The 19,108-nt window shown below is 44.1% G+C and overlaps 6 protein-coding genes across 9 annotated transcripts; 4 read left to right on the top strand and 2 right to left on the bottom strand.

Moving 5' to 3' along the window:
* The first annotated feature begins 1 nt into the window (after nt 1).
* On the top strand, nt 2-1,190 carry LOC120458604 (endonuclease G, mitochondrial). The gene is made up of 2 exons (XM_039646309.1): nt 2-214; nt 273-1,190. The coding sequence occupies exons 1-2, from the start codon at nt 41-43 to the stop codon at nt 1,053-1,055; spliced, it is 957 nt and encodes a 318-aa protein (XP_039502243.1). The 5' UTR covers nt 2-40; the 3' UTR covers nt 1,056-1,190.
* LOC120458602 (endonuclease G, mitochondrial) lies at nt 1,098-2,307 on the top strand. The gene is made up of 2 exons (XM_039646307.2): nt 1,098-1,370; nt 1,433-2,307. The coding sequence occupies exons 1-2, from the start codon at nt 1,200-1,202 to the stop codon at nt 2,258-2,260; spliced, it is 999 nt and encodes a 332-aa protein (XP_039502241.1). The 5' UTR covers nt 1,098-1,199; the 3' UTR covers nt 2,261-2,307.
* A 274-nt stretch (nt 2,308-2,581) lies between these two features.
* LOC120454912 (protein transport protein Sec24C) lies at nt 2,582-8,135 on the top strand. Its single transcript, XM_039640613.2, has 7 exons — nt 2,582-3,147; nt 3,543-4,562; nt 4,623-5,082; nt 5,141-5,256; nt 5,499-6,366; nt 6,429-7,219; nt 7,282-8,135. The coding sequence occupies exons 1-7, from the start codon at nt 2,893-2,895 to the stop codon at nt 7,420-7,422; spliced, it is 3,651 nt and encodes a 1,216-aa protein (XP_039496547.1). The 5' UTR covers nt 2,582-2,892; the 3' UTR covers nt 7,423-8,135.
* A 219-nt stretch (nt 8,136-8,354) lies between these two features.
* On the bottom strand, nt 8,355-12,914 carry LOC120454925 (Golgi phosphoprotein 3 homolog sauron). Its single transcript, XM_039640683.2, has 5 exons — nt 12,146-12,914; nt 10,046-10,173; nt 9,871-9,989; nt 9,632-9,807; nt 8,355-9,567 (listed from the first exon to the last, which is right to left on the bottom strand). Exons 1-5 carry the CDS (start codon nt 12,356-12,358, stop codon nt 9,319-9,321), a joined length of 885 nt encoding a protein of 294 aa, XP_039496617.1. The 5' UTR covers nt 12,359-12,914; the 3' UTR covers nt 8,355-9,318.
* A 363-nt stretch (nt 12,915-13,277) lies between these two features.
* Nucleotides 13,278-14,105, top strand: LOC120454953 (protein C10). The gene is made up of 2 exons (XM_039640727.2): nt 13,278-13,517; nt 13,578-14,105. Exons 1-2 carry the CDS (start codon nt 13,371-13,373, stop codon nt 13,779-13,781), a joined length of 351 nt encoding a protein of 116 aa, XP_039496661.1. The 5' UTR covers nt 13,278-13,370; the 3' UTR covers nt 13,782-14,105.
* LOC120454916 (tudor and KH domain-containing protein homolog) lies at nt 14,096-19,046 on the bottom strand. Of its 4 annotated transcripts, XR_005616695.2 has the most exons (6): nt 16,883-17,022; nt 16,023-16,416; nt 15,123-15,947; nt 14,963-15,069; nt 14,288-14,904; nt 14,096-14,235 (listed from the first exon to the last, which is right to left on the bottom strand). XR_005616695.2 is itself a non-coding variant. In XM_039640654.2 (5 exons), the coding sequence occupies exons 2-5, from the start codon at nt 16,325-16,327 to the stop codon at nt 14,405-14,407; spliced, it is 1,737 nt and encodes a 578-aa protein (XP_039496588.1). In that variant the 5' UTR covers nt 16,328-16,416; nt 18,845-19,046; the 3' UTR covers nt 14,096-14,404. The 4 variants fall into 4 exon arrangements, 3 of the variants coding, with proteins under 3 accessions (XP_039496588.1, XP_039496599.1, XP_039496578.1); XM_039640654.2 differs by lacking the exon at nt 16,883-17,022 and adding an exon at nt 18,845-19,046 and having other exon boundaries at nt 14,096-14,904; XM_039640665.2 differs by lacking the exon at nt 16,883-17,022 and adding an exon at nt 17,339-17,566 and having other exon boundaries at nt 14,096-14,904.
* Between the last annotated feature and the right edge of the window lie 62 nt (nt 19,047-19,108).

Genomic DNA, 19,108 nt, shown 5'->3' with positions numbered 1-19,108 from the left:
CCTTCTTTTATTTTTAAGGGGTAATTTACAGAGTCTGTTCATGGACCGACATTGGCAGCTCCTGGGACTGGGTTTCGTCCTGGGAGTGACTGCGCTCTGTGCATCCTTCGTGGGTGGCATGTATTTTCAGCACAAAGATGCCAGAAAGCGCCTGCAGGAACTGGTACAAACGAATCCCTATGCCTACTATCTCGGTCCCAAAATCTATGAAGTGGTAACCTGAATAAATTAAAAGAATATAAGTAAAACTTCAATATACTTCCCCTAACCAGTTTTCCTTCTTCGAGACCAATAATGAAGTCGATCACCGGATGAGGCAAATTATGAAGTATGGGTTCCCTGGCCTGGACGACCTGCGTCTTTATAGTGACTTTGTGCTCTCCTACGATCGCCGCAACCGAGTGGCCCACTGGGTGTGTGAACACCTCCAGGCGGACAGCATACATCCCAATCGTGGCAGACGTGGCCGTAATCCATACCAGCCGGATTTGAGTGTGCCCTCCAACTTCCGCTCGGAACTGAGCGACTATCGCAGATCTGGATTCGATCGAGGACACTTGGCAGCCGCGGGGAATCACCATCTGCAGCAGAATCACTGCGAGGATACGTTCTTCCTGACGAATATAGCCCCACAAGTGGGCGAAGGTTTCAACCGCGGCGCATGGAACAACTTGGAACGATATGTTCGAAATCTGGTCCACCGATTCGGATCCGTATTCGTGTGCACTGGTCCGCTATATAAGCCCAATGAAAGAGCGGCAGGTAAATGGGCCGTGGAGTACGAGATGATCGGACTGAACATGGTAGCAGTTCCGACGCACTTCTTCAAGGTCATCATGGTGGAGTCACAACTGCACCTGGGCAAACCCTATATGGAGGGCTATGTCCTGCCCAATGCCCCCATACCAGATGGCCTGCCACTCCGCTCGTTTCTCTGCGACATCCGTGAGATTGAGCACTATGCAGGACTCAAGTTCTTCGATGGATTGAGGAGAAGTGCCCTGTTTGGCAGCAATTATCCAAGTGAATCGCAAGTTTTTCGGGAATTTAGTTAGTGGAAATTAGTTGGAAAATATATTGGAAAATTTTAAAAGCTTATCTGCAAGCAGGCTATATTCTACAAATTGACATGTCGACAAATTGCTACATTCTACATGTTATCAAGGCAACACTACTCGAAATTATTGTAAGGCCCATTTATGTCCATCAACGAATCACGAGTCCATCAGTGGGCCTTATGTGCCCTTGCGGGAGTAACCGGTTTTGTGTGCGGAGCCTTTGTTCAACAGGAGGCGTCCATAAGGCAGCTGTTCCGGCAGATTCGAAGGGATCCCTATGTCTACCACCACCGGCACAAGTTGTATCCCATGGTGAGCGATATAAAAAAGTTCAAAATATATCCATAATTTAATTTCTAATATTTCTACGAAAGCTATCCACCTTTCGGACTGACCATGAGACCCGTTTGTGGCATCGTTCCACTTCACTGGCCGACAAATTCAGGGAGCTGGTTGTGTCGCCGATCTTCGATTTTGTTAGTGCTGCTCTGATGCTGAATACCGATGCGGCAACTACCACAGATCTGCTGGACCTAATCAAGTACGGACTGCCCAGCACGGAGAACCTGTACGTCCACAAGGACTACGTTGTTTCGCAGGACATGTGCACAAACGCTCCACGATGGATTTGCGAGCACTTCCGTGGCGATTATCAGAAGATAAAGTCGGATGACTTGAACCTTCGCTACAATGACGTATATGTCTTGAGCTGCGGATCGATGAGCATCTGCAAGGCATTCAAGCGGAAAATCTGGAACGATCTGGAGAAGTACGTGTCCAGCAAGGCCGTAGAATTTGGCTCTGTGTACGCCTACACTGGGCCGATTTACACGCCCTCCTGTCACGAGGGTGGCAAATGGACCATGAAGTATGAGGTATTTGATTGGATACCGATGCCGGTTCCATCCCACTACTTTAAGGTGCTGATCGTGGAGAGTCGAGTCCCGGGATCACATCCCTTCATGGAATCCTATATCATCGAAAACAGCCGAATGGTTGGCGGCAAGTTGACTGACCATCGCGTCAAAGTCGCCGAAATAGAGCGTTTTACGGGGCTGCGATTCAACAAGGTCCTGCAGCCCGTAGTCCAGTTCGAGAAGGACTCCTTCAAGGTGAACACCAGGGCGTGGGCCGGCAGGTTCGAGGAAATCTCTGAGCCTTTGGTGACCTTTCCTCCGGATAAGCAATTAAATCTAATATAAAACCCTGACTGTAAGCTGTAATACTATTAAAATGAACGAACTCTAAACATGGTATATTTTATTAAATGTGTACAAATATACAAATCTCTTTTAAATCTAATTTAAATGTTCATTATATCTTATCCATTTATTTATTTAAGCCAACGAATTTCGTGACGTCACCGCGTCTTATTGCGCCACCTCACACATAACATGGCTCGCAGCTGTTTGCTTACAGCAGCTGTTAAGTGCAACATGCTTATCGATTCGGCGATGGCAGCCGACACAGAGAACAATCGATTCATATTCGATTTCCCACTGCCGATTACCGATAGCTTACGTGGCAAGGCAAAAAGAGCAAAAAAGATCGAGTTAGGGAACTGACGTGGAAGTTCGTTTAGCTCGAAATTATTCTTGTTTTCCAACCAGCGATCGTGCGCCGCGGCCGTCGAGAGTTGAGGCCAACACCGAGTGGCCAAAATCGAGGAGTCATTGGTCAGGAATCCGGCCGAGCAGCCCCCGAAATAGCCAAATCGCCGTGGCGAACTTTGAGCCAATCCGTCTGTGTTTTCTCTTCGTTTCCCGTGAAAGTTGTTTGTTGGCTTGGCGTCCATCCTCTTCGCTGCAAGCAAGGTGATTAATCCGGCCCAGGAATGAATCCGAATATGTACGGGCCACCGCCCACGCAGTTCCAGCAGCAACCCCAGTTTGGAGCTCCTCCGCCGAATTCCGGAGGTTGGCCACCGCAGCAACAACAACTACCGCAGCAGCAGCAACCGCCGCCGCAGCAGCAGCAGCAGCAACAACAACTGCCTCCGCCGCAGCAGCAACAACAACCACAGTTCGGAGCACCACCACCAACGTCGGCGGCATCCCAGCCATACCTCAATGGCAACTACCAGCAGCAGGTGAATGGCATAGCTTTATCCATGATAGCTTTAATAGAACGGACGGAGCATCCTGTAAATTCCGGCCATCTTCATCCTAGTCTTCTTCAATAAACTGAAATAGTCCATCACGCTTTCATTATTGAATTTATCAATATTATGATCCCTAATTGACAATAAGAAAAGAGTTAGAATCCGAATCCATTGGTATTGATATAATTACAAATATACAAAGATGTACCACCAGTGTAACCCAAACCACGGCAACACTTTTTTTTAAAGAAATTCTGTCTGATAAGCTGCGAGCACTTCATTCATTAAAAGAGGTCATCCGTGATTTCATAATGGAATAGTGAAGCTGAGCTTGTAGATAAGAAGAGCGAAGTGAAATTAATATAAACCATTCTCTCTTGCAGTTGGCCACGTCGATGGGAGGTTTGAGTGTGGGTGGTGGGGCCAATCCCCTGAAGCCACCACTCCCCCAAGGAGCTCCCGCTGCTGCGGCACCACCGCCAACCGGTTTCAATCAGTTCAACTCTAATGCGGCACCCCCTCCGACCAACAACAACAATGCTGCATTCGGTGCTCCACCACCGACGCAAGCTGGAAGTTATGTCAACGGTGCCCTACCGCCCAGCAGCACGCCACAAAGCGTGGCCAGTGGCATTAATCAGATGAGCTTGAACAGCGCCAGCTTGGCAGGATTGCCGCACATGCCGCCTCCGAAAACGGCAACGCCGGGAGCAGCACCTGGTCAGCCTCCTATTCCTGGAGCTGGATCTACTGCTCAGCCGCCTCTACCCGGACAACCCCCTATTCCCGGCCAACCACCATTTTCCGGTCAGATTCCCACATCCCAGCCTGCCCCTAGCCCGTACGGATTACCGATCTCACGACCGGGTCAACCCCAGCTACCTCCTGGAGCAACTCCTCCGACTTACACGCAACCCGGATTGCCACCTCAGCAGCAGCAGCACCAGGGAATCCCCCCACAGCAGCAGCAGCAGGGAATTCCACCACAGCAGCAGCAGGGTATTCCACCACTGCAGCAGCCAGGAATCCCACAGCAGCAGCCGGGATTTCCCCCACAGCAGCCTGGATTGCCACCCATATCGCAACCAGGTTTGCCACCGCAACCAGGAGCACCTTACGGAGCCCCCCAGCAAGGCGGGTATCCAGGTGGCTTTCCAGGACAGGCTCCCGGAGGCTTCCCTGGAGCACCACCACCACTTCCAGGTCAGCAGGCAGCCGCTCCACCACAATTCGGAGCTCCACAACCTGGTTACCCGGGCCAGCAGCCGGGCTATCCGCCACAACCCGGTCAGCAGCCGATGCCAGGATATCCACCACAACCGGGACAGCAGGCAGGAGGACCAGGATATCCACCTCATCCAGGTGCCGGTTTTCCAGGTCAGCCAGGACGTCCTGGCTTTAATGTATGTCATGATTATTATTTTGTAACGAGATTTCAAGTAATAACCGTTTAACTTTTTTAGCAACCTCCCATGCCAGGAGCAGGAAATATGTATCAACAGGCGCCTCAGGCACGTCGCCTGGATCCCGATCAAATGCCCAATCCCATCCAGGTGATGATTGAGAACCAGCGACTGTGTGGAGGACCGTTTGTGACCAACCAGCCAGGATTGCTGCCCCCATTGGTGACCACCAAATTCTTGGTTCACGACCAAGGCAACTCTTCACCCCGCTTTCTGCGCTCCTCGCTCTATTGCATCCCCAATACCGGTGATCTGTTGAAGACCACAGCTCTACCCTTGACACTGAACATCTCGCCGCTGGCCAAAATTGCCGAGGGTGAAATGGAGCCACCGATCGTGAACTTCGGCGAAATGGGACCAATTCGTTGCAACAGGTGTAAGGCGTACATGTCGCCCAACATGCAGTTCGTGGATGCCGGTCGCCGATTCCAGTGCCTGATGTGCAAAGTTACTTCGGAGGGTAAGCGATCTTGCACAAAATTAATGAAACCTTAATATAAGTTTGAACTACCTTGCAGTTCATCAGGACTACTATCAGCATCTGGATCACACTGGACAGCGTGTGGACAAGCATGAAAGGCCTGAACTACTGCTGGGAACTTACGAGTTCCTGGCCACCAAGGATTACTGTCGGGTAAGTTTTTATATTGAAAATTCTGGAAATTAAACTTCAAAAGACACTAAAAGGCGGAAGTTTTTAAAATAGTTTTCTATTCATAATGGGACATAAACAAATTTCAATGAACATGTTGAACATATGGCATGTGAAGAACATAAATAGTGTGTTTTCAAAGAACGAATATTTTTGTTGGTTGTATTTAGAAACACATTCCAAACTGATTTTTAATTATCGCAAACCATTTTTTTTTGCCGCAGAACAATACTCCCCCGGAGGTTCCCGCCTTTATCTTCATCATCGACGTCTCCTACAACACAGTGAAGTCGGGACTGGTTAATCTGCTCTGCTCCCAGATCAAGAACATACTCAAGCATCTGCCTGTCGATCAGGGTCAAGACAAATCCAAGGTGCGGGTGGGCTTCATCACGTACAACAGCACCGTGCATTTCTACAATATCAAGAGCAGTCTGGCCCAGCCGCAAATGATGGTGGTGGGCGATGTCCAGGAGATGTTCATGCCCCTGCTGGATGGATTCCTGTGCCACCCAGATGAGTCTGCAGCTGTAATCGATGCTCTGATGGAAGAGATTCCTCGTATGTTTGCCGACACCAAGGAAACAGAAACGATTCTGTACCCTGCCATTCAGGCGGGTTTGGAGGCACTTAAGGCATCCAATGCAGCTGGAAAGCTGCTGGTGTTTAACTCAACGCTCCCCATCGCGGAGGCACCTGGCAAGCTAAAGAATCGAGATGATAGGAAGCTTTTGGGAACTGATAAGGAGAAAACCGTACTCACCCCGCAAACCACTGCATATAACACACTGGGCCAGGAGTGTGTCCAGCAGGGTTGCTCAGTGGATTTATTCGTGTTTAACAACGCCTACATCGATTTGGCCACGATTGGACAGGTTTCTCGGCTGACTGGTGGCGAGGTGTTCAAATACACATACTTCCAAGCGGACGTGGATGGCAAGAGACTAATACAGGATATCATTAAGAACGTTTCGCGACCCATCGCCTTCGACGCGGTGATGAGGGTGCGCACATCGGCGGGCATCCGACCCACGGAGTTTTATGGTCACTTCTTTATGTCCAATACAACTGATGTGGAACTGGCCAGTATTGGTATGTAACCATAAGTCTATCTTGGTTTTATATAAACTAATACTATTTCTTTCGATTTGCAGATGCCACCAAGTCGGTAAGCATTGAGATCAAACATGACGACAAGCTGGCGCCAGAAGAGAACGTGTACCTTCAAGTCGCACTGTTGTACACCTCGTGCAGCGGACAAAGACGTCTGCGTGTGCTTAACCTGGCTCTGCGGGTTACAACGACGATTGCCGACGTCTTTAAGAGCTGCGACCTGGACGCGATGATGCTGTTCTTCGCCAAGCAGGCCTGCTTCAAGTTGATGGAGCACTCTCCCAAACAGGTGAAAGATAACCTAATCCATCGATCGGCGCAGATCCTGGCCTGCTATCGCAAGCACTGCACCTCGCCCACGTCCGCCGGTCAGTTGATTCTTCCCGAGTGCCTGAAGCTGCTGCCCCTGTATGCCTCGTGCTTGCTCAAAAACGATGCTGTCTCCGGCGGTTCGGACATGACGCTAGACGATCGATCTTATGTTATCCAGTTTATTCTGTCCATGGATTTGAACCAATCCGTCAGCTACCTGTATCCCCGTTTCATTCCCATCCACAACGTTGTGCCCGAGGAGACAGATCTGCCCACTCCCGTTCGCTGCACGCACGAAAAGACGCAAGAGGATGGCGCCTACATCCTGGAGAATGGAGTCCACCTCTTCGTCTGGCTGGGCCAGGCATTGTCGCCTGATTTTGTGCAGTCTGTGTTTGGTGTTCAGGGTCTGCAGCAAATTGCTTTGGAGCGGTTCAACATTGTTCCCGAAACGCCGCTGGCTAAGCGCATACACGGCATCCTAGAACAGATCATGAAGGAGCGATCGCGATACATGAGGGTGCGTATTTTCATTCACAAGTTAAACAGACAAGTGTGTAATGAACTTAAACTTTTCTTCAGATAACCTGGTTGCGACAGAATGACAAGCTGGAGAGCGTGTTCCGACACTTCCTTGTGGAGGACCGCGGTACAGACGGTTCCGCCAGCTACGTAGATTTCCTGTGTCACATGCACAAGGAGATCAAGGATCTGCTGAGTTAGCACGCCGGCTACTCCGGCACCTACAAGCCCGAGCAGCGATGGGCAGACAGCTATTCCCAAAACAGGGCTCGGATGCGTCGTCTGTCGTCCATGCGCAGTCGTCTCGGAAAATAAGAAATGCAAAAGGTTTAGGATCAGAAGCAGAAACTGGCGCTCGGAGCTGTTGGAACTTCAATTATAATTACATAAAAATACATATACATATATATTAATTAATGGCTATCATTTCGAGCGTATCAATTCTTCCATTAATTTTATTAAAGTTTTCATATTTTGCTTTGTTTTACTTTATATATATATATTTGTATGTATTTTTTGATCGTCTGCGCTAAATACGAAACATTTGTTAAATGAGGCAACTGCTTATCTGCAAAATTAGAAAAAATTATTCTCTTATAAAATTCCATAAATATGTTTAATTGTAATTACAAATTACTTGCAATTTTTCCACAGTTGAAAACTGCTAGTTGATTAAAATGGATAGTATAAGAGCACTACCTTGTTCACTTTCTTTTTGGCCTAATGTATTTTTGCAATAACTTGTGCGCCGCTCCCTGCTTTTTATCATACTGTATGTCATTAAAAGATTATTATTATATTATAAACTAAATGTTTCGTATGAGAATTACTCGACTTAAAAACCAACACTGCAAAACAAAAACACCCATTTATTGAGAACGAAAAACGGAATAAAAACTTTATTAAAAAGCGAATCATAACGTGTGCTCTGCTTTCAAGAAGATTGGGATGTCGGATTAGTAACGCTTTTTTTAGATGTTTATTTGAAAGAACGGATATACTAACATATACTAACAATTGCCCGCATTTGATTTCCCCCTTTTAATAAAACTCGTCACCTATTTTCATTGAATGTTTTATATTTTTCCCCTGCCATATTGAGGGGTACAACCGAAATTGCAATAAACTTTCAATTTTGCGTCAGTTATATATTTTATATTTGTATTTTATTAGGCCTTTAAATATCTAAGAATTATTATTATTTGACGTGCACAGTTTACATTTACATAATTTTTCTTTTCTTGTTGTCCACTTGTCGCCGGTCTTTATTTTTCATTTAGCAGTTAGAAAAGGTTTTTTTTCAACTTCAATGTTCCCGAAATTCAATAACAATTTAAATTAAAACATTGCCTAGATCGAATGTCGCTCCGTGTGAAATTGTCTGTCTGTCTGTTAATGTGGGTGGGTGCATACTTATGTTCGAACGTACTAAGATAAAATTGCGGAGCTCGAGAAACGTTTTGAACTGATTTTCTTCTCGCAATCAAATAAATGGAAAGGGCTCGTAAATACTTGACAATTAAACACAGCATTGAAAAGTTTTAATAAAATATATATAGGTTATTTCACAATAGACAATCGCACGCAGCTTTCCCAGACTTTATCAGAGTTTTTTTGTTGGCGCTTACAATTATTGCTAGATATATAATTACAAAAACATTGCTGCAGCTATAAATTTTCCATCATACATTTTGATTTGCATTGCCAGAGAAATCATCAACTAAATTCTATGTGTCGTGGAACACAACTTACTGATTATGATTGCAAAACATTGGCATGGAAAATGCTCAAAAGTACACGAAAAAATCAAAGGACAATGGAGCTGTTGATTGATATTATTGAAGTGTTGATAAACATATATTTAAATAGGCATTATGGCTGCTTTATAGTCTCTCTTAAAAAATATATATTACTGAAACAGATATTTGGGGTCTTTGCCAATAAAGAAAATCCTATCGCCCAATTCGGTTCCACTCACAGCAAAGTTTCTAAAACAAAAGCAGCAAAATGTATTCCAGATGTGGGTCTGTGTTTCTGTGTTGGGGTTCGTGTGTGTTATTGTGTGTGTGAGAGGAGCGGAGAGGAGCAGAGGATCATCTATTTCGTGAACGCCATGAACACCGCCCACAGAATTTCGTTCGCATTCGGCTTGGCCGACTCCGTTTCGAAGTCAAGATCCAACAGCTCCCGCACTCGCTTCATGGCCACTTCGTAGTCGTCATCATTCAGCGGCGCGAAGGCGTTCTCGATCACATCGCTGGCGTGCGCCAGGAAGATAAGCGCCAGCATCCGCTTGTCCATGCGCTGTGGATCGTTGACCCACTTGGAGAGCACAGAATCTTGGATCTGAAGTTAAACAAATCGGATTCAGTTTTCGAATTACCGAATTTATCTAAGGCTAGTTACACACCTTCTTAACCAGGCGACATTTGACAACATTGTCGCTCAGCGGATGTGTCGTCATATCGAAGAGTAGAAAATTTTGCTTTTCCGTTGTGAGCACTCCCTTCTCCACCAGATTTTTGGCCAGACGTTCTCGCACATTTTTCAGTTGGTAGCGCAATTTCAACGGATTCCAAGTTTCACCTGCCACAACAATTAGCTTTTAATAAACATCCTTGGCAAAATGGCAGGCGTTTAAATACACACCACTGAGATATTCAATCCAGCTCTGCACCGTCTCTGGGGGATCTGTTTCCTTAATGTGTTTAAGTGCCTCATCGAGTAGAACGTCTCCCGTCTGCTGATCCGATTTCAGTATTAATTTTCTGTAGGTAAATTGTAATTATCAAGCTTCTAAAGGGATGTCGATTTCTGTATATACCTTGTACATAGACCACGTCGTCGCATTCCAGATTTCTCAATCATCACGCGACCTCGCAGTCCAAGTTCTATGAGAATGCATCCGCGCAAGCCGCTTGATATGCAGTCGTTCCAGAAAGATGTGTAGCCCTGAAAATAATTAAAAGTGCTATTAGATTCACGCTCTTTGAGTCTTGATGGGAATCTTAAAATGAGAATGTTTGAGTGCATTACTTACTTTGATTAAAAGTTTAAGTAATGGGTTTCTATCTTGAATTTAAGTACAAACGTCATTAACAAATGGTTACTGTCTCATGTTTCAAGGTTTCGACATATATTTGAGCCATTCAATGGTTTTGTCTTTTCACTTGTGTTGAAAGTAAAAGAAATGAATAATTACTCTGTTGCCGGGTCGTAAAGCTCCCAGACGAATATATTCAGTTGTTAAAACATTAAACACTTGAGTTTGCTTAGGCCATGCCCATAAAAAATATGACATGTTAATAATAACTTTTAGAAGGCTTCAATGCTTATCTAGTTGAAATGTAAAATAATTATGTAAAGTTGTGTTTGAACAACAAACTTAACGAAACCCAAAATATATTATAATAGTCACTCGTTTTATTAACGCTTGAAAAATCATGATAATTGGAAGGTATAGATACCTTACCTTAACCAAGTTTCAGTGCCGTTTCATGATTTCAATATAATTTATATAATCGCATAAATGATCGATAAGAAATGGTTCCGAATGAAAGGCATACAAGTGAATCATTTGCAGGTTCAATAAGAGAACATGTCGCTTATCAGCGGCATTTCGAGATATTGAAATGTTCATAATGGATGGTATGATGCCAAGTACTTTGTTTAATTTCTAAAATGAGTGACGTACGACTGATAAGAGCAGTCAAAAAGGAGAATGCAAAACAGACGATCGCATGGCGGAGGAGGGCAGCACTTGGTAGTAACTTCCTCAAACAATTAACCAAATGGATGAAGTCTTCGCGATAAGAGCGCCCAGAAGGGGAATGTAAAACAAAAGCGGGCAGCACGTCCCACTGTTTCCAGCTCGTATCCCCCCGTTTTTGGTGCGGTGGTGGGGTGGTGGAGGTTGGTAGGCACACAAATACACTGCGGGCAAAATAATGAAAACAAATAGACGTGGTGTCACCCACAAAGGCACATGTGTGCATTACTATATGGTACATGCGAACAGCAATAGCAATTGAGCGATAAAGCTGTGTGCCAAGTGAAATACAAAAACCGAATTCATAATGCGTCACGTATGGATGATGGTTCGCATTTACGGACATCATCCCGAGCTATAAGCAGATTTATGAATATTACAAACATATGCAAATTAACCACTTATTGGAAAACTCGTTTGACGGAATGCTCTCAGTGCTACGAGCTGAATTCGCTGGAGTGAAGTTTTCGAAGAGATATTTATAGCCACAACTACCAACTGAAGCAATATTAGAACGCTATCTACGTAACAGCTGAAAACGCAGACAGGAATTCTAAGAATCTTTGTAATTAGAAGCTAGAAGCAACTGTGTAATAGTGTAGTAAATAAAACTTCAATACAATAAACGTTTTTGAAGTCGAACAGATTTGTAGCGAATTGTGTCCATGTGTACATAAAAACATAAAACTTATTTAGCAAGTACAACAATAAAATACAAACGGTTTTATAGATTAGAATAACCGCTTGATTAGACCTGCAGAGATGGAGCAGACTATTATTTATGGCGAAAACAAAAGTGGTTAGGAAAATGGTGTTGGCAGTCTCGCTGATAGCGCATTAGTCACTAGGCTGGTCAAAAGATTTGATAGTGAATTGCCCAACAAACTGGAAAAGCCAAGCACAAGTGGCTAAGACATGGGTGACACCAAAAAAAAAGTTTTTATCTCTATGTATGGCCCCCATAGAAAACCCTTTTCACTACGCCCCTGCTTGCAGATGGACCGCGATGCACTTGAGGCCAAACAAGAGATTGCGAAAGAGAGAAATCGAGAGAGAGCGACGTTGGTTAACAGGTGAAGAAGAAGCACTTGGGTTGCGAAAGAAACCAATTAATTAGTGCATCCCATTCAGATAAGCGATAAGGAGCACACCCACCTCCTTGTCCTTGAGTCCCAGCAGCAGAACCTCCTCCATGAGCGTTAGTCGTGTTTCCTTGGAGTCGCCATCGTCGATGTTGTCCTCCTGGTCCTTCAGGCTGTCCAGTGCATCCTGATTGTCGTCGGGCGTGTTGGCATTCAGACCGCCCTCAGCTCCACCGTTTTCGCGGAATTTCACCGCGCGACGCACCAATCCATCGGAGCGATTCATTCCGGAGAGTTGGAAGTCGGAAAGTTCGGGTCGATGGAGTTGTAGAGATGTGAGATGCGAGCGAAGCACCTCTGTTTTTTTTTTTGCTGTTTGCTGCTGCTCTTCTTCCTCTTTCCTCGTTTTGTGTGTGTGGCACAATTTGCTGACTCGACGTTGGAGTTTCACAAGTGTATGTGTGTCTGTTTGTGTAAGTGCGGGTGTTTGCGTTTTTCTCTGTGTACTGGTCTTCTGTTTTTGTGTGTTGTTGTTTTCACTGCCCCTTTTGCGCCCCCTTTATTTTGTATTCTTTTGCACACACGCACTTTTCACACTATCGCATAAATGCAGGCCCTAAACTGCGTTTCGTTGTTGCTACTTTGCTCGCCGTTTTTGAGTTGGGAACTCGACGGTTTGATTTACAATTTGGTGGCCCGTACTAAATGTGCATTTGCATTGGCCTTGCATTTACTGGGAATATGCGAGTGCCTGCGCGAAATAAGCTTTTTCCTATTATTTGTGTCTTTTGTCGACGTTCCGACGTGACATGCTTTCCGCACTTTCCACCACTGGCTATTTTCCAGGCTCTTAGTGTTGGACAACGTTGCGTTTCGTTTCTAGAGCAGCTAAAACGAATTTAATTGTATAACTCAAATTTGTATTCTTAATTTGACGAGCTTAACATATTTATTCATACAGTTTTGTTGGAAATATGGTTACAGCTTTTTTGGGACATGCCTTAAAATAAGGAGCCGATACTCCAGAAGATATCGATAGAAAATTAAGAACTGAACGACTTTAAAGTTAAATAATCAATACATATTTTTTTAATTAAGTATATACAATTTTTGCAACTTTTTTATTCCAGTTTCCATCTTAATAATTTAATAATGTTATGTATCCGAAACGATAGTTTGGCCGATAGTAGTAATCGCTGCATGACTCATCCCTAAGAAAAACACAAAACAAAACCTGCACCACAATTGGTTGAATATTGCTAAACCTCGTCACATACACTGCCTTTTAAACGTTTATAATGTCCTATTTGACGAACTTCAACAGTGAGACTGCCAAGCAAATTCTTATGGACATTATACGCTGTGTCAATCAGCCGGAAAACTCCAAGAAACTCTCAGAGGCGAAGGCTTCCGCTGGAAAGGAAATGATTCTCATGATGCAGCACGTAAATACCAAGCCAATAAGAACAAATAACTAAATAATTAAACAATTTACTGCCATGTAGGTATTTCCGTTGGTGATGCAACTCCAACTGGAGGTCATTAAGGGTCATGGTTTTCCAGGAAATCGCGAGGGATTGGTCCAGTTCTCTCAGCTCATCAGGGAAATGGAAAGGGACGACATGGAAATCGTACGCCTGCGCAGTCAGATCCGCGCCATATACCTGCCTCCCATAGCTATAAATACCACCAACGACATCCTAATCTAAGCGGGTGGTAAATCCCTTAAACAAGACTGTAATTCTCCCCCCGGTTTGGGGATATTTTTATTAAATTTTAAGCGACTTGCTATATTTGTAGCCCTTCTGCATTAAGAAACTAGTTAGTTTTCTGAAGTAAAAAGTTCTTTTAAATTTCGGTACCATTTATATTAAATATTCTATATTAATTTTCAACTATATTTTTTAACGAACAATTGCTCCGGAAGAGGAATCAGAGAATCTTGAAACACTTCCGAAATATAGAAAGCTGAAACAGGCCACCCAAATAGACGTAAGCTTGATGTTCTTATAAAATGCATTTCTTTTGATAAATTTGTGATCTTTTGTGTATTTTTTGTTGATGTACAAATGTTTTTCTTGTTCTTGCTAACAATAAGTAACATGGCAAAGGTTGCTATAAACAATTAAGGATCTGTGCCGTTGCATCGTCAGCTTTTAGGATCTAGGATATGTCGATCAGTCACGGCGATAAATTAAACAGTTTTCTTTCGTACCTATATAATAAGTTCCTTAAGAGCTATACTTTTATGTACACGTCAAGTAGTGAGCTGCTCATCCAGACTTTATCTTATAAACAATTAGGCGAGGATAACTAGTAACAATGTGAATTCCTAATGCGCGCTACCACCATTTGTGGTTTTGGTGGCATTGTTGTTATTCCCGTTTTCGAGGTCTGTAGCCGTCAATTTAACCGGATTGATGGTTTTAATGTGGTTTCCGTTTAGTTTGTGCTGCAAATGCTGCAGCTGCTGAGCGAGATGTTCGTCCTCCGCCTGCGTAATGCTCTCTGCATCAATAGACATCGACATGGGTGAGTGGGGCGTGAGCGGAGTCACTGGATTGCTGACGCACAACTCCTCAATGGTGGAGTCACTGTTACTTGACGGCGTCGAGGAGCGCGACCGCACTGGATACGAATCGTCCAATGGTAGGGCAAAGCCCTGGGTGATCATCAGATCGCCAATATTCAGTTCAGAGTTATCGGCTGGATCGAAGAGTTCCACTCCGGGCAGTGGGGTTCCCTCCTTGGCGGCGGAGCTTACAGCGGTGGTTGCCTGTGGACGCTCCTTGTAGGTCACCACTCGAGCAATCAGTTTTCTCCAGTGTGCCACTAAAAATAGTGGTTGTTTAATTATACAAATAACTAGCAGTAGTTGCGGAAATCATACCCTCTGTCAGCTCTTCGAATTTTGCGATTGAGGACTTTGGCCAGGTAATTGGCTCCGTCTGGATGGTAGACTTTACATTTGCCAAGAAGCATTCAACAGCTTGAAACCTAAAAGCGTAAAAATATAAAGTAATGCTCATTCAATCAGTGGAACTTCTTACCTGAGCGTGAGGAAATCCGTGCGCAGCTCACAAATATCAGCTGGCGAAATATACTCGCTATCGCCATAGTCCACAAAGTAGAGATCAATCACCTGCTCTTTCGGATTGTACTGATTGGGCATAATGTCCACTATTTCGGCGCGATACCACTTCTCGTCGAACTTGAAGACGGCTGCCACAATCTGACCCACATACGGAGCAGTGAGCACGTGCTTGGCTCTGTTTTCAGCACTACTATAATAGGTGGTCATCTCCTGGACCATGCTATCGAGCTTCTTGGACTGCGGTCCGATAAGCTGCACCCAGAATTTAGTAGGTGAGGCCACGGCGGACACGTAAACCTCCATTGGCTTGCCCTCGCCCTTGGAGGCCATTAGCTTATCCCTGGGCTGAGTGTGAGAGCTAAGTGATGTCTGGGAGGAGTACATGCTGGAGGACGCAATGCTGTTGGTGGGAGATCGACGGGGCTCGCGACGCTGTTCCACCTCCTCCATGGATCGCACGAGTTCCTCATCCTCCTCTATCTGATCATCAAGCATTTTTCGCGCTATGTTCACTTGCTTTTGATTGCCGATAATCGTAATCTTGGCCTTTCCATTCCGCCCATTCAAATCGATATTCAGTTTGGCCAGCGAACTGCTCCGGATCTCCTGGAGGAGCTCGCCACCGCGTCCATTTAGTTTGCTGGCCAGTCTCTGGGGCACTTGCAGTTCCACTTTGACCACGGGCGCACGTTCAATCTCCTTGATCAGCATGGCACGAGCTGCCTTAACCGCATCGGGAACGCCGTTGATGTCGCAGAATTTGTGACCACTGTCTTTGTCCCTAGAGGAAGGAGAAGAAGACGATTCTTGTTAGTCAAGTTCAATTCCTGGGTCGATAAATTTCAAATCCAATTACCGTAATCTTATCTTGGCCTGGGTCTTTTCTTCAATCAGCTTGATATTGGATCCACCGCGTCCCATTATCAGGGGCACATGCTCGTTATCCACCACGATTTTGAGGCACACTTCCTTCTGGGGCTTCTGTGCCTCCGTCTGTCCTCTAATCCCGGGTGCCTGCCGTTGGTCACTTGCGTCCGCTTCCTCCTCGTCGTTCCGAGTCTTGAAGTAGGCATATAGCATGGCGCCCCCAAGGGAGCAGAGTCCAAAGCCCAGGAGTAGTTTGTAGGTGGGCGTGGCACCGAAAGGCGTGTTGCGCAACATGCTGGCGAAGTTGTTGTGGGGGGAGGTGGGGGGTAAAACTGGATGATTGGGGCAGCCTTTTCAAGTCTGCCTCTCGTTATTTTTGAAAACTAGAACAAAATAATTCAAATGGTTAAACTTTGGTTGCAACATATCAGCAGTACAAGCTACCAAATCCCACGGAAACAAATTAAAAATAAATAAAAAGCATTTAGAACTCTTTCCTCGTTCCTTTGCCTCGTTCATATGTTAATACTGTTGCGTGTGCTGGGAAGCACAAAAATAGAACAAGTTCAAGACCATCTGATGTTCCAAGTCGACTGGCACAAGCATTAATGTCGTCTTATGGAATCAATAAAGGTACACTCCCCCTTTTCTTATGTAACCCCATCAACCACTGGATATCAGTTTTGACAAATGACCAAAGACAACCGATTCTAGCCGCAAACAAACGTAATTTGGCACACGATTCGCTAATGACTTCATAATTGAAATTGTTTAGGTAAACAGTGCACGGAATAAATAGACAAGTGACGTTATTTTAATACACTAAGGCCACATAATTCAGCCACTTACAGCGATTTAATGCATTGTCAGGCGGATTTTCGCCATTAAAACTGCGAAATTTGGTGCCGATTGATGAATCGAACAATTTCCAGACAAAACGAACAAATACTTTGCTGCTTTGAAGGGAAATTCTAGATTTGCTTTAAACACAAAATAGCGCAAAAACAAATTTCAAGAAAAGTTAATAAATATACCGATTTTCTTCGCACATTAGATTTGCATATGTGTATCTATTATACCACTTGTTGAGCCTCAATTAATCACGATACTTCCGTGCTTTGCACTGGTTCTTGGACAAGTTAAACGGGTTTATGCGCTCATCGGCGTTATCATACCGGTTTAACCTTTGGGCTCCAAGCATGAATGCACTTCCTTTATCTCCAACTGATAAATCGAGTACCAATTATTTTTGGCCATTTGTAAACAAGCAAGAAACACACAATGGAATACTTTTTATCCACTGACCTTGATCGTGAATTTCTGTCTATGTTTGTTTAAAGTTTTCTTATTAAGTTGTTGCTTTTTAGATAGTAAAAAAGCGCTTAAGCTCAATGAAGCGTTTTATTTGTGAGCCACTCGCTGTTTGGTTTTCGCATTTTCATGTCTCGTTTTTCGTTCGAAAAGTCGTAAACTATATTGTGAGTCTAAAAAATAACAAAAATGTAAATTACTGCGGACGAAACTTGATTTCGCCTCTACATCTCAGGCATAACTGAGGAGAACTTTTCCAATCAGACGGCCGGCGCTTGCGAGAATGCCTCGTCAGCTGTTTTGCGATTGCAATCAATGCTCTCTTCCGCTCTCTCTCTCTCTGTTGTTTACTTTGCCGGTTGATTTGCAAATAGCGAATTGTGAGTTGTAGGAATTGGTAATTAACAGCGGTACTGGCACAAAGACAAATAATGCAAAGCAAACAACGCGTAAATTAACCAGCGGCCATACGTCTGATGCAAAATAAATGAATAGAGGGTCCCACACCGAGAGAAAAGCTGTGGCTCTAGCAGCGACACTCGCAACATATCTTTGAATGTTAATGCTTAGCTTATTCCGAAAATATCCAATTCGTTTCTGAATTTAATTAATATTACATGCGATTAAAAAAATTAAATTAAGCCATTTCCTGAATTTCAATACTTTTATATACTATCATTTTATTCTGTGGCTTTTGGAAATCTGTACCTTTCGTATAATTATGGCTTACTAGTCTAGTTATATTTTTCTAGGTGTAAAAGAGCGCGAAGAGCGCAGAAGAGCGTAGTAGAGCTAAATTTAGTGAAGTGACATAATGAACCGTTCGTTTCGTTTAAGTTGTGTTTGGGTTCCCCACTTGATTTATAACCGATTTTTGAATGGCAACCAGAAGCTGAAGCATCAACCACTAAAGCCAGCTCCAAGTCTAGATATTCTGAAATGTTTACCTTATTGTTTAATGGGTTTTCGGACGCTCTATTTCACCGGTGAAAACCATTTAGAAAACGCTGCGTTTTCGATTTTCAAAGGGGTCACGCGGTAAAAATGCCTGAGATGCGTCGAATTTTGTTGGCAAAGTTTCAAAACTTTTTCGCACACGAATTTATTGTCTCGATTTCTAAATAAAGCCAGTTCAACCAGAAAACACTACGTCACCAAAGGTATTTAATAATCCCCCAAAAGCTATTTGTAGAGACCTTCTTTGATCTTCGCATCACAATATAAATAAACTTTTAGCTGCGGCTTGAGTATACATATTTGCATTTTGGATTTGTATGCGCTGCAGGCTTTAAACTTGGGAGTTCTTAATGGAAAACCCGTTTTTGGACACTGCGATTAGACAAAAGCCCCAGGTGTAGATACCAAAAGAGTTGAAAAGGTCAGGTAACCGAATAATCTTTATGTTCATAGCTATCGTATCCAAATATTTAATCTGAAGTGCCAGGAAATTCCGAAGCACTCACATGCTAAATGAAATTCGTACCCCCACCCACAACTTACCGACTTTATATATGTATCTTGTGTATCGGCACTGTCTCTTGGTTTCTTCCACGCACTATATCTTGATTTGTTTGTTCTAGTCCTATCACATATTATTATTAAACCATTAACATAAGCCTTACGAGTGGAAGCACGATTTTCGGGACTTTGACAACTACAGATTTACGTCAGAAAGCAACAAAAAATAATAATGCCGCACAAAAACGTGCGAGACGGTGTGACCGTTATGAATTCTAACCAGAATGCTAATAAATAGTAGTGGCA

Source organism: Drosophila santomea, chromosome 2L, assembly GCF_016746245.2.
Source record: "Drosophila santomea strain STO CAGO 1482 chromosome 2L, Prin_Dsan_1.1, whole genome shotgun sequence".
Taxonomy (NCBI): domain Eukaryota; kingdom Metazoa; phylum Arthropoda; class Insecta; order Diptera; family Drosophilidae; genus Drosophila; species Drosophila santomea.
This window is presented reverse-complemented; position numbering and strand designations above follow the sequence as displayed.